Here is a 16,037-nt window from a genome sequence, read left to right as displayed (position 1 = left end):
GTAGACCAGGCTGGTCTCGAACTCACAGAGATCCGCCTGCCTCTGCCTCCTGAGTGCTGGGATTAAAGGCGTGCGCCACCACCGCCCAGCCCCTATATATGTTTTTCAAGACAAGATTTTTCGGTAGCTTTGGAGCCTGTCCTGGAACTCCCTCTGTAGTCCAGGCTAGTCCCAAATTCACAGAGATCCGCCTGCCTCTGCCTCCCAAGTGCTGGAATTAAAGACATGCGCCATCACTGCCTGGCTGGGTGCTAGTATATTAAACGCATGCACCACGATGTGTAGCAAAGGACTTTGTCTTGAACAGGGAGAAGGTAAGGGCCAATAAATACCCAAACTGTCCAACAGAAAAGAGAGAAAGAGAGGGACCCTGTAAGATGGCTCAACTGATCAAGGTGCTTGCTACTAAGCCAGCCAACCTGAGTTCAATCCCAGGGACTCAGAGAGTAGAAGAAAACTGTCTCCAGCAAGTTATCCTCTGAACTCCACACACGTGCAACCACATACATACATAACGTTTGAAAAAGAGGACAATCTTTGGGCTTTACCAGCACTTCATCCAGGAGTTCATAGACAAGAGCCACATTCCGTGAGATGGTTCCCTCACTGAGAGAGCCACAGTAGTCACCCAGGAGAGTGGCTAACCTAAGGAAACACAGGTGGGAACGTGTGAACGAATAAACTTCGCAGGCCCGCCTTAGGTGTCCGTCCCAGCTGTACTCACCGGGAAAGCAGCTCCAGGAGACAGAAAGGAGAGACGTTTTCGGAGGTTGTGGCCACCAAATAGAGACCACTGTGTCTGATGTGAATGAAATGACGATCGTCATGATACTGAGACAGAGTTGGGAAGAGACCAGAATTAAAAGACCAGAATTGCAGTAATGTGGTCCGCGAGATAGCACTCGAGGGTCTCTACTTGTGATGTGGACAGTGCGATTTTGGGCGATCCCTGAGACCTCTCAAAGACCTGGCCTAACGTGTAACCTACCTCGCAGAGTTGTTGACAGTCGAGAGATGGGGGAGCAAGGCTCCGTTTCTGGCATCTTGTTAGCACTCAATACATTTTTCTTCCCTGGGGAAACGCACCCCCTCCCCTCCCCTTCCTGGAAGCTTTCTATCGAGCAGCCCTTGAAGGAGAGAGATGAGGCACCCACCACGCTCCACACTCCTAAACCCCTGCTCGCCCGCCACGAGTGGTTACCATGACAACCGGGGACTCGCCTCCAGGCAGTCCCGTCAGCTTCCGGTAAAAGAGCTCGGCCACATCACGACCACCACTGTCCCCGCGAACTGCAAGGGTAGTTAAGGAACAGGCGACATAGGATGACTCTGGGTTCGATTTCTACCAGCTACTCCTCCCTAGCTCACGGGTCAAGGATACAGTCTTTGTAGATGAGCGGGTCCCCCTTGGAGGACAGAATGAAGAACTGGGAAATCATGGCCGTTCTGGAGGGCAGACAAGAAGACGGTGAAAGTTGAAGCCACTCCGCCCTGCAGTCGCGGAACAAAAGGACGCACGGAGGCTGGCGCTTTAAGAAACACTCCTCCCACACCCACACTGGCAAGCAGTAATTTTGAACCGCGGGAAATCCGGGGCCCAACCCGCCAGGGCCTGGCAATCTTCCTCCTGCCCGCCCTCTTGTCGTCTGTCACTCAACACATTCTCGGACAGTGATTGGTTAAAACTGGGTGCCGGCAGCGGTTGGGGGGACACCCCTCTGATTGGCCGGTACTCAACGGCATGGGTCACGTGAGTGACGACGTTTCGCGCCAATTTCGGTTGGTCGGGCTACATCGCGCCGCGCGCTCGGTCTCTGCTTCCCCGGAGTGAGAGTTCTCAGCTCGCCCGCTCCTGTCGCACGGTCCCCGGCAGCGATGGCGCTTAAGGACTACGCGATCGAGAAAGGTGATATGCTCTAGGGCGGGGAGCGGCGTTCTTCGAGGGAAACTTCTCTACCTGCACCTGTTGCGGGGAGCTGGGGTCTTGCGGGCAGCTGGGGTCTGTGACTCTGGGGACAGGCGGACCGCGCCTGGGACAAGTGTAGGAGGCATCAGGACGGGAGCAATCCTGCTTGGAGAAGGTGATGTGGTGGTGTGACGGGGAGGCCCCAGCGGAGGCCGCGGAGAGGAGGGACACTCCAGAGAGACACTGGTTGACATGGAACCTTCCGTACGTGGTCTGAGGCCCCGGGAAACCTGGCCTGCCTCTGCGCTTTGGGGCGCTAGAGAATTCCCGCGCCCACTCGAGCCGCGCCGGGGTTCGGGGGCGGGGCTTGCCAGGCCGCTACGCGCCGGGATTGGTTGTTTCAGGCCTCCCTCCAAACGGAAGTAGAGGCGGGCGGAAGTGGCGCTGCTCTGTCGGAGGGAGTGTCGTGTGTAAACAGTGTCCTTCCGCGCGGTGGCCTCAGCGATTGCTGCCGTGGGTAGGGGCGTGCCTGGGGTTGTGATCCTGAGGGCCCGGCGGCGAGAGATGGCAGTGAAGTGGACCCGAGTGGCCCTTTGGCGTGCTGGCCAATCGCCGTGCGGCCACCCGCCTTGGGCGGAGGAATCCTGGGCTGTGAGGCGGCTGGAATCCGGGCCCATGTGCTTCTTTGTTTACTAAGAGCGGAAGCAGTGGCGGGAGCGGGGTGTGGGGTGCCGAGGAGGCCGAGTGGCGGACGTCCTGGCGGGAGCAGAAGAAAAAGAGTTGTCCTGATGGAAGAGAGCCGAGTCTTGAGAGTCGATTGTGTGCGAGCTGAGAGAATTAAAGAAACAGACTACTAACTAAGGCAGTGAGCGAAGATCTCTTGGGAAGGTTGGAGTAAGACTCTTGTAACTGCCCGGGGACCTATCTTCTTCCCCAGGAAAGAGCAGACTTGTGAAAGGAGTACTGCCTACTTGGGGAAGAACTAGGTAGGCTTGTTTTGAATGTTCATTTAACTGATGAGTTTACAGCTCCCATCTTAAATGAAACCGGGTTCTTAGTTTTGCGTTAAGAATGTGAACCTTTAATCCCAGCCCTCGGGAGGCAGAGGCAGGCGGATCTTGTGAGTTCGAGACCAGCCTGGTCTACAGAGCTAGATCCCAGGACAGGCTCCAAAGCCACAGAGAAACCCTGTCTCGAAAAACAAAAAAAAGAAAAAAAAGAATGTGAAGAACCCAAAAGAAAGATTGTGTCTGAAATATTTGGTACATTATTGTGTGTGCGAGCGCGCTTGTGTGCTGCACTAGTATATCACGGCTTACACGTGAGTGTTGGACAGCAGCGGGAGTCTGTTCTCTTCTAACTGTGGGTGGGCCTCGGGGATTGAACTCTGGATCATGAGGCTTGGCAGCAGTGATCTTTACAACTCACTGTCCCCGAAGATTTGTTTTTGATTCTAACGTTTGTTTACAGAAAAAGTTAAGAAGTTCCTGCAAGAGTTTTATTATGATGATGAACTTGGAAAGAAGCAGTTCAAGTATGGGACCCAGTTGGTAAGTCCCAGGGTTGGGTTATGAGGAGTTGGGGTGGAATGTGAGAACTTACAGGGGCGGCCTACCATGTTACAGCAAGTATGGCTTTTGGAAAATGGCTTGAGTTTGGTTGTTTTGTAGAAGGATTTTTACTTCTATTTAGGTGTGGGTGTTATATTTATTTGAATGTGTGTGGAATTACATGGACATGCCATAGCAAGCGTGGAGGTTTAACGGACAATTTGTGGGGGTCCATTTTCCCACCATGTAGGTTCTGGGATCAAACTCAGTTCTTCAGGCTGATTGGCAAGTACCAAACCTGTTGAGCCATCTTTTCCATTCCTAGCTATTGGGTTTCAGAGATACTGTTTGTGTGGCCTGGACTGGCTTTGAGCTCCTGATCCTCCTGTCTTGTGCATCCCAAATCCTGGGGTTACAGGAACACCACCATGCTAGACTGAGTGGCTAGTTTAGCAGAGTACTTGGCCTCATACGTGGGTATGACACCACGTTCATAAAAACTTTTTAGGAGTGAGGAAATTCTTTTCAGAGCTGAAAAGTATCTCTACTGTGTTTCTTTCCTCTCTGGGGGGTGGCCAGTGACTTAGATGAGCTTTTGTGGGTGAGGTAAAATCTGACCCTAAAGATTACTGTTTCTTCCTTGCCTCAGGTTCATCTGGCTCATCGGGAACAAGTGGCATTATACGTCGACCTAGATGACGTAGCTGAAGACGACCCTGAGTTGGTCGACTCAATTTGCGAGAATGCCAAGCGCTACTCAAAGCTGTTTGCTGATGTTGTGCAAGAGCTTCTGCCTGAGTACAAGGAGAAGGAGGTGGGTTGCTGGCTTCTGAGTTCTCCTGCCTGGTTTCCCCTGTACTCTTCTTTTTCTCTCCTGCCTCTCACGTTCCCTTTCTTTAGGTGGTGAGTAAAGATGTCCTGGATGTGTACATTGAGCACCGGCTGATGATGGAGCAGCGGAGCAGAGACCCTGGAGCAGTCCGGAACCCTCAAAACCAATATCCTTCTGAACTCATGCGTAGATTGTGAGTGTCTTTGTGGGTAAGGCCAGGGACTTGTTCTCCAGGACCTTGCTGACAAATGTTTCCTTCTCTTAGCGAGTTGTATTTCCAAGGCCCAAGTAGCAGCAAGCCTCGAGTGATCCGGGAAGTACGGGCTGATTCTGTGGGGAAATTGGTAACTGTACGTGGGATCGTCACTCGTGTCTCTGAAGTCAAGCCCCGGATGGTGGTGGCCACATACACTTGTGATCAGTGTGGGGCAGAGACTTATCAACCGGTATGTATACGGTAGGGAATAGGAAAATACTGTCGGGGTTCATTGTATCTGTCATTTTCTCTCTAACAATTATAAAAAGTGTTGCGGTATTCATTCTTGAATTCTTTGGTAGTGGTCTGTTCTCTCTGGTCATTTTATCGGTGTTTTTGTTTAACTCAGAATATTTCAAGGGGTTCTTGTGCCTTCAGAATGTCTCGTTACAGAGCAGAAATGATTCCTATGGTGATAGTAAGGGGTTTTTGGTTTCCTATTTCCTTTCTCATGTCTAGATCCAATCTCCCACCTTCATGCCTTTGATCATGTGTCCCAGCCAGGAGTGCCAAACCAACCGCTCAGGAGGGCGGCTATACCTGCAGACTCGTGGTTCCAAATTTGTTAAATTCCAGGAAATGAAGATTCAAGAACATGTGAGTTTGGGAGATGTGAACCCTGCAGTCAGATATAAGTGGCAGGAAGAAAGATAAGTGAATAGCTGGGGAGGAAAAGTCATCTATAGTGGGAATAAAGTTAAACTAGAAGTTTGTACTCTTGCTTTTAGGCAGGAAGTCAAGAAATGATTTAATTGAAATTTTCAGGTTGAGCTGGGAGGAGAGTAAGCTCAGCTTCCCTCCTGAAGTCTTCTAGGTTGGATTAGCTGAGTCTTACCATAAAATGGTCCTTGTCTGCCTCTCTTTCTCCCTGTCTCATGTTTCTGTCCTCGGATCTCCTAGAGTGATCAAGTTCCTGTGGGAAACATACCTCGTAGCATCACAGTGGTTTTACAAGGAGAAAACACAAGGACTGCGCAGCCTGGGGACCATGTCAGTGTCACTGGTATCTTCTTGCCAATCTTGCGTACAGGATTCCAACAGATGGCACAGGTGAGAGTTTTGAAATGAGAAAATTGTTCCCTTTTTGCCTCATTCACCCACTTACTCTTTACACCCTTCAAAAAGTAAAACCAGTAAGGTGGAACTTGTGGTTGTTAAAAAAAAATCTTAGGGGTTCTGCTGATGACAGTTTAAAGAGAAGCCTTTCCCATGCTGCCATTCTGCCCAGGGTTTACTGTCAGAGACCTTTCTGGAAGCCCACCGGATTGTGAAGATGACAAAGAGTGAGGATGATGCAGCTGGGGCCGGAGAGCTGAGCAGGGAGGAACTAAAGCAGATTGCAGGTGAGAGGCTGCAAGGTCAAGGTGAGAGTTGAGACTTAACTGAGCTTTGTCCTGGGGTAAATGCTGTGCCTTAACTTTGCAGAGGAGGATTTCTATGAAAAGCTGGCTGCTTCTATTGCTCCGGAGATCTACGGGCATGAAGATGTGAAGAAAGCGCTGCTGCTGCTCCTAGTGGGTGGGGTAGACCAGTCTCCTCAAGGCATGAAGATCAGGGGTAAGGACAAGAGAGAAACTTGGGGTGGTTTGGAAGTGTGAAAGGGGATCATGTGACCAAGTGTTCTATAAAGAGGTGAAAAGGAATCACATGACTAAGTGTTCTGTAAAGAATGGATGATTTGGCTTCAGCATGGTTGTCTGTGTCTTAGAAGAAATAGTATGGAGTTTAGGAGGGGAACCAGGTAAATGGCTTGGGTTGAGCATGTCACTTAGGCTTTCTTCCCATTTTCCAGGAAACATCCACATCTGCCTTATGGGAGATCCTGGTGTGGCCAAATCTCAGCTCCTATCTTATATTGATCGTCTTGCCCCCCGAAGTAAGTATGGGCAGGATTGGGGCTTAGTGTTTATTTGAAACACTAAGGCCTCTGGAAGGCCTGGGAAAGTGGTTCCTTCCTTTAATGGTCTCCTCTTTCTCTTTGCAGGTCAGTACACAACAGGCCGGGGCTCCTCTGGGGTGGGGCTCACAGCAGCTGTGCTGAGAGACTCTGTGAGTGGGGAACTCACCTTAGAGGGTGGTGCCCTGGTGCTGGCTGACCAAGGTGTGTGCTGCATTGATGAGTTTGACAAAATGGCCGAAGCTGACCGCACAGCCATCCATGAGGTCATGGAGCAGCAGACTATCTCCATTGCCAAGGCAGGGATTCTCACCACACTCAATGCCCGATGCTCTATCCTGGCTGCTGCCAATCCTGCCTATGGACGATACAACCCCCGGAGGAGCTTGGAGCAGAACATACAGCTTCCTGCTGCTCTGCTTTCCCGATTCGACCTTCTCTGGCTGATTCAGGACCGGCCTGACCGAGACAATGACCTCCGGTGAATGAAGTACAATACCCATAGAAACGGTCCATTTTAGTGGTTGGGGGGGGGGGGGAGGTAAAATCCCAAAGCTGCTCAACTTGTCTGCATGGACACATCAGCCACTATTTCTTGTCACAGTTCCTAGGGAGATGGAAGGCTGGGGCTGAGATGAGGGTCTCCTGGGAGGCCTATCTCTGCCGTGGTGTGGCAAAGAGGCGGAGCTAAGAAGGGATCCTGCGCCGGAACCTCAGGGTGTGTAGTAGCTCTTTAAGAATGTTGCCTGTTCTCTCCAGGTTGGCGCAGCATATCACCTATGTTCACCAGCACAGCCGGCAGCCCCCTGCCCAGTTTGAGCCTTTGGACATGAAGCTTATGAGGTAGGGTGGGGAGTGAATCCAGGTCTCACTTTGTAGCCTAGCCACACAAGGCAGGGCATCATCAGAAGTTTTTTCTGGTTTGGGGTGATGGAGCAGCAGGACTATAATCCTAGCTATCATGGAGACAGGAGGATCTTCTGGGATCTTTTAGGAATGTGTCCAAAAATTACCCCTCCCTATACATAAAAGAACTATCTGCTGGGCAGTGGTGGCACATGCTCTTAATCCCAGAACTTGGGAGGGAGAGGCAGGCAAATTTCCGAGTTCAAGGCCCTGGTCTACAGAGTGAGTTCTAAGAGCCAGAGCTATACTCAGAAAATCTGTGGGGGTGGAGCGCCCCCCCTCCCCCCAAAAAAAGACCTTAGGGCCTACTGGCTGCTCTTCCAGAAGTCCTGAGTATCTCAGTGATCTTCAGGTTTTTTTTCCCACCAGGTCTCTGAAGTTTTTCTCCTTTGTGAAGTTCAGAACCAATACAGGTGGTTTTCCATTGCTTTTGTAAATGTCATTTTCCTGAAAAGCTGGAAGTTGCTTAAGCAATTGCAGCCCTGTTTGGAGAAGTCTCTCAGTGATGCCCAAGCAAATAGCTGTCCACTTCCTGCACAGAATATTAAGTAGGGAATCTATAAAGCATGCCTGTGTTCTGCTTTCCCACAGACGCTATATAGCCATGTGCCGCGAGAGGCAGCCCACGGTGCCTGAATCTCTGGCTGACTACATCACAGCAGCATATGTGGAGATGCGGCGAGAGGCCCGGGCCAGTAAGGATGCCACCTATACTTCTGCCCGGACCCTGCTGGCCATTCTCCGACTTTCTACTGCTCTGGTGAGTGCAGTGTCCCTATCATCTGGAAGGCTGACCCTTGCCTGCCACCTCACCTTAATGGCCCTCAGGCTGCCTGCTCCCTCCCACCAGCCCTGCTGGGGCTAAAGTGCTGACAGTGCAGATAGTGGTCCTCTCTGTGCTACCGCACTGTGGGTACTTGCTGCTCCAGCAGGGCACATACAGCACCCATGGAGGGAAAGGCTGCTTGCTACTTAAATCCAAGCGGGGCAGAAGGACTTGTTGAATTCCTGATGTCCTAGATACGGTCTTAGAAATCTCCATTCTGTCTGTCCCTCTTGGATCTTAGTCATGGGGGCTCCAAAGTGCTGTTCGTGCAGGTAGTGTAATTACCTGACCTACTGCTGAGCTAGCACTTCCCGAGCCCCCAGGACACAACCTCTCTGACAGTGACCCTAGCTGAGCTCCCCAGGCTCCATTTGTCATGATGGGGAACCTAGTGGAGTTCAGAAGGGTTTGGTCTCCCTCACAGGACAGCTGAACACCCACCGGGACTGGCCAGTGTTGAGAGGCGGAGACTTGGGCAATTGCTGGAAGCTGCCCTGGGCATTGCACTTGTCTCGGTCTGACAGTGCCGGCCCAACACTGCAGATGTTGGGGGCAGGGAGGAGTCCCCATTTTTGTTTTTAGTAGGCAAAAACATGGCTTGCCCAGCCTTGAAGCTGGAGCAAGGAAGATTCTTGACTTTATTCCCTTTCCTCCCCTCCTATCCCAATCTTTTCCCTGCCTTCCCCCCTTAGGCTCGCCTCCGAATGGTAGATATCGTGGAAAAGGAAGATGTAAATGAAGCCATAAGGTTGATGGAGATGTCAAAGGACTCCCTTCTGGGTGAAAAGGGACAAACAGCTAGGTGCGTGTCTTAATGTAGAATGAAACTGGGCCATTTGACTTTATTGATAGTGAACTGGTCACTGGCTTTGTGGCTTCTGCACTCATAAGCATAGAAATTTGACCTCAGAGTTTGATGCTAATTGTTACTCTGTTTGCTCAGCCCTGTACCCTGATTTTTTTTTTCCATCCATATTTCAGGACCCAGAGGCCAGCAGATGTAATATTTGCCACAGTCCGTGAATTGGTCTCAGGGGGACGAAGTGTCCGGTTTTCTGAGGCTGAGCAGCGTTGCATATCACGTGGTTTCACACCAGCCCAATTCCAGGCAGCTCTGGATGAATATGAAGAGCTAAATGTCTGGCAAGTCAATACTTCTCGGACAAGGATCACTTTTGTCTGAAGCTCACCTTCGATGGCCAGCTATTAAGGCCCTGCTGCCCACCCACCACCCCAAGAGTGTGTGCTTGATGCCCCAGAGGGGAAGATCCCATTTTCCCATGCTGCACTTTTTAATTGTGTTTGTTAATAAAGTGTTTTGATCATGTTTGGGCCTCTATTCTGTTAAGATTGAAGAAAGAGCTAACACCCTTTTGAGCATATTCTATTCTACCAAGGCAAGTTTCTGTGCTGCCCTGCCACATGCCCAGTCAGTAACTCGGGCTAAATGGAGCCTGTGGAACTCTTGGATCTCTCTTCCCCTAATCTATGTGTCAGGATGAGGTCCAGGGGCCCACTGCCCACTCCTTTATTGAAATGTGGTTGCTGGGAATTGAACTCAGGACCTCTGGAAGAGCAGTCAATACTTTTAGCCTCTGAGCCATCTCCAGCCCTCTTGAAATGTTTTGAATCCCTGCCTAACTCAAGGTGGTGGAATGGCAGGTGAAGAACATAAAAAGTAGCACCTGACACAAGACATGACTAAAGTGGACATTTCATAGCTGGGTTGAAATGTTAAAGCCAAGATGCAAAGAAATCACTGCCCCTTGCTAATTTCCAGTGTCCACAGGACTAAGGATTTGCATTATCCATAATTACAAAGACGGGTTTGGTATCCCTTTCTAGCTTGAGAAAGTCATTTCTCATTTCTGTGGGTTGGCCTATTTAAGTTCTTATCACAGAACTGGAAACAGGCAGTCCTACCACATTCTGCCTACCTAGACAAGGGGTTACCTCAAATCCTTAAAAGGTGGGTAAGTGCAGATGATTGGATTTCGCCTCTGAGCAAGGCTGCCTTGAGAATTCCAAGCTGAAAAACCAGGGTGGTACTGGTAGGACAAAGCCATGGAAGGGCTGCTAAGGGGCTGCTCTTTTATTAATGACAGTTTCTCTAAGGGGAATGTAGTGCCCAGTCCCAGTGAACAGTTATCTGAGCCCTGTACATCATCCCTTCCAGAACCTTCATCAGAAAAACAGTCCCCGCATTCGCCTGCCGATGCCTTGTCGGTCGTAGAGGACGTTGAACTTGTTCACAAACTGGTTCATTGTGTTGCACGTTTTGGTGATGGTGCCGAGGTAGGCCATGAGCCCCACGTCATTGCATTGCTGGGAGGGAACAGAAAGAACCAGTTCCCCAGGGATCCCTCATATTAGGGCCAAGGACAACTGAGTTTCACCTCCTGCCTGCAAGAGTAATGCTGTGAGCCCCACCACCCCATCACAGGTATTAACACTCACATCATAAAAGTCTGTCTTGAACTTGTCTGTGCTGAGAACCGGAAGACAGTGGCATAGGGCATAGGCCTCCCGCAGGATCTCATGGTTGAAGGGAACCTCTCCTAAGGGTACAATGAGGCTGCACTGATGTGGATGCTGTCACTTCTCCAGGAGGGAGGGAAAATGGTTAAAAGCGACAGAGAGGCACCTGTCCTACCTGCTTCAGAGGCCTTGACATATTCTAAAATGAGCTTCACGCGGCTGTGCAGCATCTTGATGGCGCTATGCTGAGCTATCAGGTGTTCGGCCACTGCAGGGGAATGGGGCAAATGAAAGAAGGTATGCGACCATAATCTCCCCACGCCTCCAAAGAATTCACCTCCCTTACCCGTGGAGTTCTCCCCACTGCCTGTTGCTGTCATCCGGGCCACATGGTCTACACCGATACGTTCAGCTTCCTCAGTGGCCAGCGTGTAAGTGAGCTCGGCAAACAGCATTGTGGCCTGCAGAGTAAAGGATTCCCACATAGGGAGAGTGAGAATTGGGAAATGGAACTGGGCAGGTGGCTTAGTGGGTAGAGCACTTGCTGCACAAATCTGAGATGTGTGTTTAGAGCCAGAGAACCCACACTAAGCTAGATGTGATAGCATGTGTCTGGACTCCCAGCACTCCTACAGCAAGATGGGAAGTGGAGACAGAATTCCCAGGAGCTAGCCGGGCGATGGTGGCGCACGCCTTTAATCCCAGCACTCGGGAGGCAGAGACAGGTGGATCTCTGTGAGTTCGAGACCAGCCTGGTCTACAGAGCTAGTTCCAGGACAGGCTCCAAAGCCACAGAGAAACCCTGTCTCGAAAAAGAATTCCCAGGAGCTCACATGACAACCAGCCTGGCAAACAAGGCAAAAAGCTGGGACGGACATCCAGGGTTGTCCTGTGACTGCACACATGTGTATGACATGCAGGAAATAGGATTTGAACATTACAGGGTGGGTATTACCTCTCCATTGATTATATCAATGACGGACTCAAAAACGCTGACAGGAAGCTGTAAAACAGATGGAGACAGAACAACTCTTACTAAGAGCAAATGCACTTGAACTTACACATGTGCCACGCTGGCCTCAACCTCCTGAGTGGTAAGATGGATTACAAGTGTGTCACAATGGTTGGCTCACATTTTCCCTCTGATTTCCCCAGACCTACTGGAGTCGATTTTACCCACATTACATATGAATATGGCCCTTAAGAGACTAAGTCCTACAACTGATGGGTAACTAGCAGCATGGAGATGCAACCGGAGCATTCACTAACAGATGATGTCACAGAGTAAACTAGAGCAGAGCATGAGGAGAAAAACCAGGCATAGTGGAAGCTGATCAAGACAAAGGGGACTCGGAGTCAGCAATACTCACGTCTGTGTGCTTGGTCATGGGGTTCAACTTCAGAAACAGGGGACTCTCAATTATCTCGCATACCTGGAAGAAAAGACAAGACCCAGAAAGACTCCACTTTTCTTCCCCTCATCTTCTGTCCTCTTCCCAACATGTACACACTTGAGCCTGTATACCTGCTTATGGACGTGGATGTCGGAGGGGTCAGGCGGCCCTCCTGTGGTATACCAACCCAGAAACTCCAGCTCCTTGAACACCTGTTTAACTGGAGAAGGGGCCAGAGTAAACAATATTTCTTTAAATCGCTCTTCCTTAGTTTGGTTGACCTGATGTATTTCTTTTGGCTCAGTTTAGAGTAACTACACTCATCCTTTACTTACTGAAGGTTACATTTTACTTCTGATCCTCCTGTCTCCATCTCCTGGTTTATATGGTACTTGAGGACTGAACTCTGGGCTTCCTGCGTGTTTAGAGCAAGCACTCTACCCACTGACGCACATCCCCAGCCCTCTTCAAACCAAACCAACCAAACAACCAAACAACAAAATCTTCCCACCCACTTGTATTCCCCTCTCACACTGCTCCTCCTTGGTGTAATAATATTCCTTGTCAATGATAATCTTCTCTTCCACGGTGTGGGACAGCAGCTCAAAGGAGTTCATCACTTCGATATTTCGCCCCTCCTGCTTCCCGATCAAAGCCCCAATCACTGAGAGGGAGAGAAGCACACGGAACATTGGTGAGGGAAAGGCATTCCAAACCTCTCCTAATAACCCGAGGCTCTGAGGTCAGTGTGAATCAATGATTGGGGAAACTAATTTGGAAGAAAGGCGAGGCAGAGGAAAAGTGATTGGAGGAGGTCTCCAAGAGGAGGGTTTGAAACTTACACGCAACACTCACCCTGCACAGGCCGCCCCTCCTGGGAGCGCATGCGGATCCAGTGGTCTGAGATGTTGAGGATGACAAGGGGATGAAGAGCGACAGAAACACTCCCAGTCACTCCGGAGGCCATCACGCTGGGGACTGTTAAGGGTGAAAGGAAAACATAGCGGGTGAAAAGCTCAGGCCCACACATTCTCTCCTAGACATGGGAGTAGGGGACCGGCAGAGCCGGGCCGTCCATCCCTGCCCGCAAGTTATCCTGGGAGAGATGTCGCTTCTCCCGGGTTTAAGAAGTACTAAAGATACTCCGCAAAGGCGACTCCAGAAGTCGCTCCACACAGCCGGTTACCTGCTGCATCCACCTCCATGCCGCTGCTGCCTCCGCTCCCGTTCGCCGCCGCCGCCGCCGCCGCCGCCATTTTCCCCGCGCCCGCCAGCCACGGCCCGCCCCCTTCCTTCCCAGCTTCTGTAGGCGAGCAGCGCATGCTCAGTATGTGCTTGACACTGCTGAAGGGCGGGGCGTCTGCCAGTACTTGATGTCCCTGGACGTGTGTTGTGCTGTGTTTCTGTTGCTGTACCGGTTCTCACGGAACCGACCGTGACCTTGAACTCTGTATTGTGTGTCGGAGGATGACTTTGAACTTTCCTGCCATCCCTCCCAAGTGCTGTGATTACAGGTGTGCACAACAAGCCCTGGTATTTCATGCTTAAAGCCCAGACATTCTGAATCACTAAGCCATGGGTCAGCCAGAAGTCACTGGAGAGTAGGGCTGTTAGTTTCCAGGGTTCAGAGATGCATTTTACATACTGGAGACAGAGAAAATTGCAACCAAAAGAAAGCAAGGCTGTTAGAATGGGGAAGACAATTTATTCAAGATACTAAAAGTTTTCGCGTTGCATATAATCTGTATGCAGGCACTTGGTTGCTTGTTTGTTGAGAAAAAGATCTCCCTGTGTATCCCAGCTGCCTGGGAACTTGCTATTAGAGCTGGCTGACTTCAAACGCACAGAGATCCACCTGCCTCTGCCTCCTTAGTGCTGCGATTAAAGGTGTGCACTTTTACCCAGTACGCCTAGCTTTTATGTGTGTACTGCGGATTTAAACTCAGGTCCTGACACTTTACTCACTGGGTCGTCTCCCCAGCTCTGACGGCTCTTGAGCAGATGCTTCTTCAGTTGCATGGCAACCTGACTCCTAACGCCACCTAGTGACTGCTACAGACTGGCAGGGCTTTGGGCACACAGTGGGATGGGTCACTTTGGTATGGGCATCTGCTGCTTACTAACACAACCTCTTAAGGGATAGATCAACCTCCTAGAAGTCTCCCCATCTTTTCAACAGTCAAGCACTCATGCAGAGGATGCTTTAGCTTTCAAGCCGCCACCAGCAAACCATGTAAAAGAAGCCTTTATCATGCCTGATTGTACCAACAGGGCAGGTGGAGTGTCGTGGTGGTTTGAATAAGAATGGCCGCCAAAGGGCTGGAAAGATGGCTCAGGTTAAGAGCACTGGCTGTTCTTCTAGAGGACCTGGGTTCAATTCCCAGCACCAACATGGTAGTACACAACCGTTCCTAACTCCAGTTCCAGGGGACCTGACACCCTCACACAGGCATACACACAGGCAAAACACCAATGCACATAGAAGTAAATCTTTTAAAAAAAGAAAAAGTGGGCTGGAGAAATGGCTCAGCGGTTAAGAGCACTGATTGCTCTTCTAGAAAACCGGGGTTCAATTCCCAGCACCCACATGGCAGCTCACAACTGTCTGAAAATCCAGTTCCAGGAGATCTGACACCTTCACACCAATGCACATAAAATAAAGATAAATAAATCATAAATTTAAAAAAAAAAAAGAAAAAGAAAAAGTATGGCTCCCATTGACTCATATATTTGAATACTTAGTCACCAGGGAGCGTCACCATTGGAAAAGATTAGAAGGGTTAGAAATATTACGAGGTGTGAGTTTAATGGCAGAAGTGTGTGACTGGGGTTGGGTTTTGAGGTTTCAAAAGCCCATGCCAAGCCCAGTCTCTCTCTCGGCTTAAGGATCAGGATGTAGCGCTCAGCTGTTGCTCCAGCGACTGCCTGCTGCCACTCTCCCAGCCACGACAATGGACTGACCCCTTTTAAGGGCAAATGATTTCAGCCACTTTGCTGTGCACAGACTTTTATTTTCAGTTTGATCCGTGAGAAAGAACTTCCACAAGCCATGAAATTAGTTAATAAGGAGAGAATTATTCTACAACGAAGCTTAATTGAAACAAAGAAGAGTGGGAAGCCCCCAAGAGAGGGGGCTTCACCCGGGAATTTACCACTAGGCACCGGAACAACATGGAAGTACGCGTCCCAGTAAACATCACGTGAACAGGCTTACACATCACCGGAACAACGTGGAAGTACGCATCACCAGTAAACATCACGTGAACAGGCTTACACATCACGGGAACAACATGGAAGTACGCATCCCCAGTACAACATCTCGGGAACAGTCTGACTGCCTGTCTCTCCCGGATTGAAACAGCAGCAGCCAGAGGCGTTCCGAGGCAAGTTTTTAAGCCTCAGGAACAAGGGGGGCTCATTGCCTAGTCATCGGCAACCGTCCAAACACCTGGTCCAGTATGCGCGTCCACCCCTAGACATTGGCCGGTTGTCAAGGATGCAAGCACATCAACAGGCCTCTGTTTTACTTAAAACAAACAAACAAACAAAAAAACACTCCCCGTTCTCAATCCTGAGAACTGGCCGGGTTCTCAAAACAGAGGAGTCATCTACAGTTCATGCCTTAGACTGTGCAGAGCCTTAACACAAGCCTCTCCATTTTAAAATTACCCTCCTCGCAGACCTAAAACTGTAAGCAAGACCTCAACTAAACGTTTTCTTTTTATAAGCGTTGCCTTGGTCATGATGTCTCTTCACAGCAATAGAACAGGGACTAAGACAAGTGTATATCCTAGTTGGACCATTAAGTAAAGCTAAGCAGCCTGCTTATATAGCCAAGAAAAAGTATTTGGCCCAGCCATTCATGATCATAGTCATTTGTTTACCAGTCTCAGCCACTGAAGGGGGCCTTTTGACCAATCTGAGTTTGCACTAATTCACAGTTAGTCCTTCCACTAGGGGAAGGGCTCCCCTTCCTGTCAAGGTGGAAAGGA

General features: G+C 50.1%; 3 protein-coding genes across 5 annotated transcripts in view; 1 reads left to right on the top strand and 2 right to left on the bottom strand.

Annotated features, from left to right (window-relative positions):
- Nucleotides 1–1,644, bottom strand: part of Ap4m1 (adaptor related protein complex 4 subunit mu 1) — a 5,941-nt gene extending 4,297 nt beyond the window's left edge. Inside the window, exons 1-4 of the mRNA XM_005367072.2 lie at nt 1,382–1,644; nt 1,202–1,290; nt 725–831; nt 549–645 (exon numbers count right to left, since the gene is read on the bottom strand). Coding sequence (XP_005367129.1) covers nt 549–645; nt 725–831; nt 1,202–1,290; nt 1,382–1,439 — 351 coding nt within the window. The 5' untranslated portion in view covers nt 1,440–1,644. The remainder of the gene's footprint in view (nt 1–548; nt 646–724; nt 832–1,201; nt 1,291–1,381) is intronic.
- A 91-nt stretch (nt 1,645–1,735) lies between these two features.
- Nucleotides 1,736–9,499, top strand: Mcm7 (minichromosome maintenance complex component 7). Of its 3 annotated transcripts, none has more exons than XM_005367073.3 (15): nt 1,736–1,906; nt 3,377–3,456; nt 4,106–4,270; nt 4,357–4,481; nt 4,554–4,734; nt 5,004–5,141; nt 5,445–5,594; nt 5,773–5,887; nt 5,970–6,101; nt 6,337–6,420; nt 6,529–6,922; nt 7,201–7,284; nt 7,939–8,107; nt 8,866–8,975; nt 9,155–9,499. In XM_005367073.3, exons 1-15 carry the CDS (start codon nt 1,876–1,878, stop codon nt 9,354–9,356), a joined length of 2,160 nt encoding a protein of 719 aa, XP_005367130.1. In that variant the 5' UTR covers nt 1,736–1,875; the 3' UTR covers nt 9,357–9,499. The 3 variants fall into 3 exon arrangements, with proteins under 3 accessions (XP_005367130.1, XP_026645061.1, XP_026645060.1); XM_026789260.1 differs by lacking the exon at nt 1,736–1,906 and adding an exon at nt 2,355–2,794; XM_026789259.1 differs by lacking the exon at nt 1,736–1,906 and adding an exon at nt 2,355–2,892.
- Nucleotides 9,500–10,234: 735 nt separating this feature from the next.
- Cops6 (COP9 signalosome subunit 6) lies at nt 10,235–13,337 on the bottom strand. The gene is made up of 10 exons (XM_005367070.2): nt 13,232–13,337; nt 12,901–13,023; nt 12,578–12,709; nt 12,177–12,265; nt 12,022–12,084; nt 11,607–11,654; nt 10,998–11,112; nt 10,827–10,919; nt 10,631–10,731; nt 10,235–10,498 (listed from the first exon to the last, which is right to left on the bottom strand). The coding sequence occupies exons 1-10, from the start codon at nt 13,299–13,301 to the stop codon at nt 10,358–10,360; spliced, it is 975 nt and encodes a 324-aa protein (XP_005367127.1). The 5' UTR covers nt 13,302–13,337; the 3' UTR covers nt 10,235–10,357.
- Between the last annotated feature and the right edge of the window lie 2,700 nt (nt 13,338–16,037).

The sequence above is a fragment of the Microtus ochrogaster genome, unplaced genomic scaffold (assembly GCF_000317375.1).
Source record: "Microtus ochrogaster isolate Prairie Vole_2 unplaced genomic scaffold, MicOch1.0 UNK16, whole genome shotgun sequence".
Classification (NCBI taxonomy): domain Eukaryota; kingdom Metazoa; phylum Chordata; class Mammalia; order Rodentia; family Cricetidae; genus Microtus; species Microtus ochrogaster.
Note: the sequence above shows the minus strand (reverse complement) of the source record. Positions and strands in the feature narration are given on the sequence as shown.

Coding starts and splice junctions, on each gene's coding strand:
- Cops6 (XM_005367070.2), bottom strand. CDS start 13,301: ATGGCGGCGGCGGCGGCGGCGGCGGCGAACGGGAGCGGAGGCAGCAGC. Junction 12,266..12,577: donor TTACACCAAGGAGGAGCAGT/GTGAGAGGGGAA, acceptor CCCCTTCTCCAG/TTAAACAGGTGTTCAAGGAG. Junction 10,499..10,630: donor TCAAGACAGACTTTTATGAT/GTGAGTGTTAAT, acceptor GTTCCCTCCCAG/CAATGCAATGACGTGGGGCT.
- Mcm7 (XM_005367073.3), top strand. CDS start 1,876: ATGGCGCTTAAGGACTACGCGATCGAGAAAG. Junction 7,285..7,938: donor TTGGACATGAAGCTTATGAG/GTAGGGTGGGGA, acceptor GCTTTCCCACAG/ACGCTATATAGCCATGTGCC. Junction 8,976..9,154: donor GAAAAGGGACAAACAGCTAG/GTGCGTGTCTTA, acceptor TCCATATTTCAG/GACCCAGAGGCCAGCAGATG.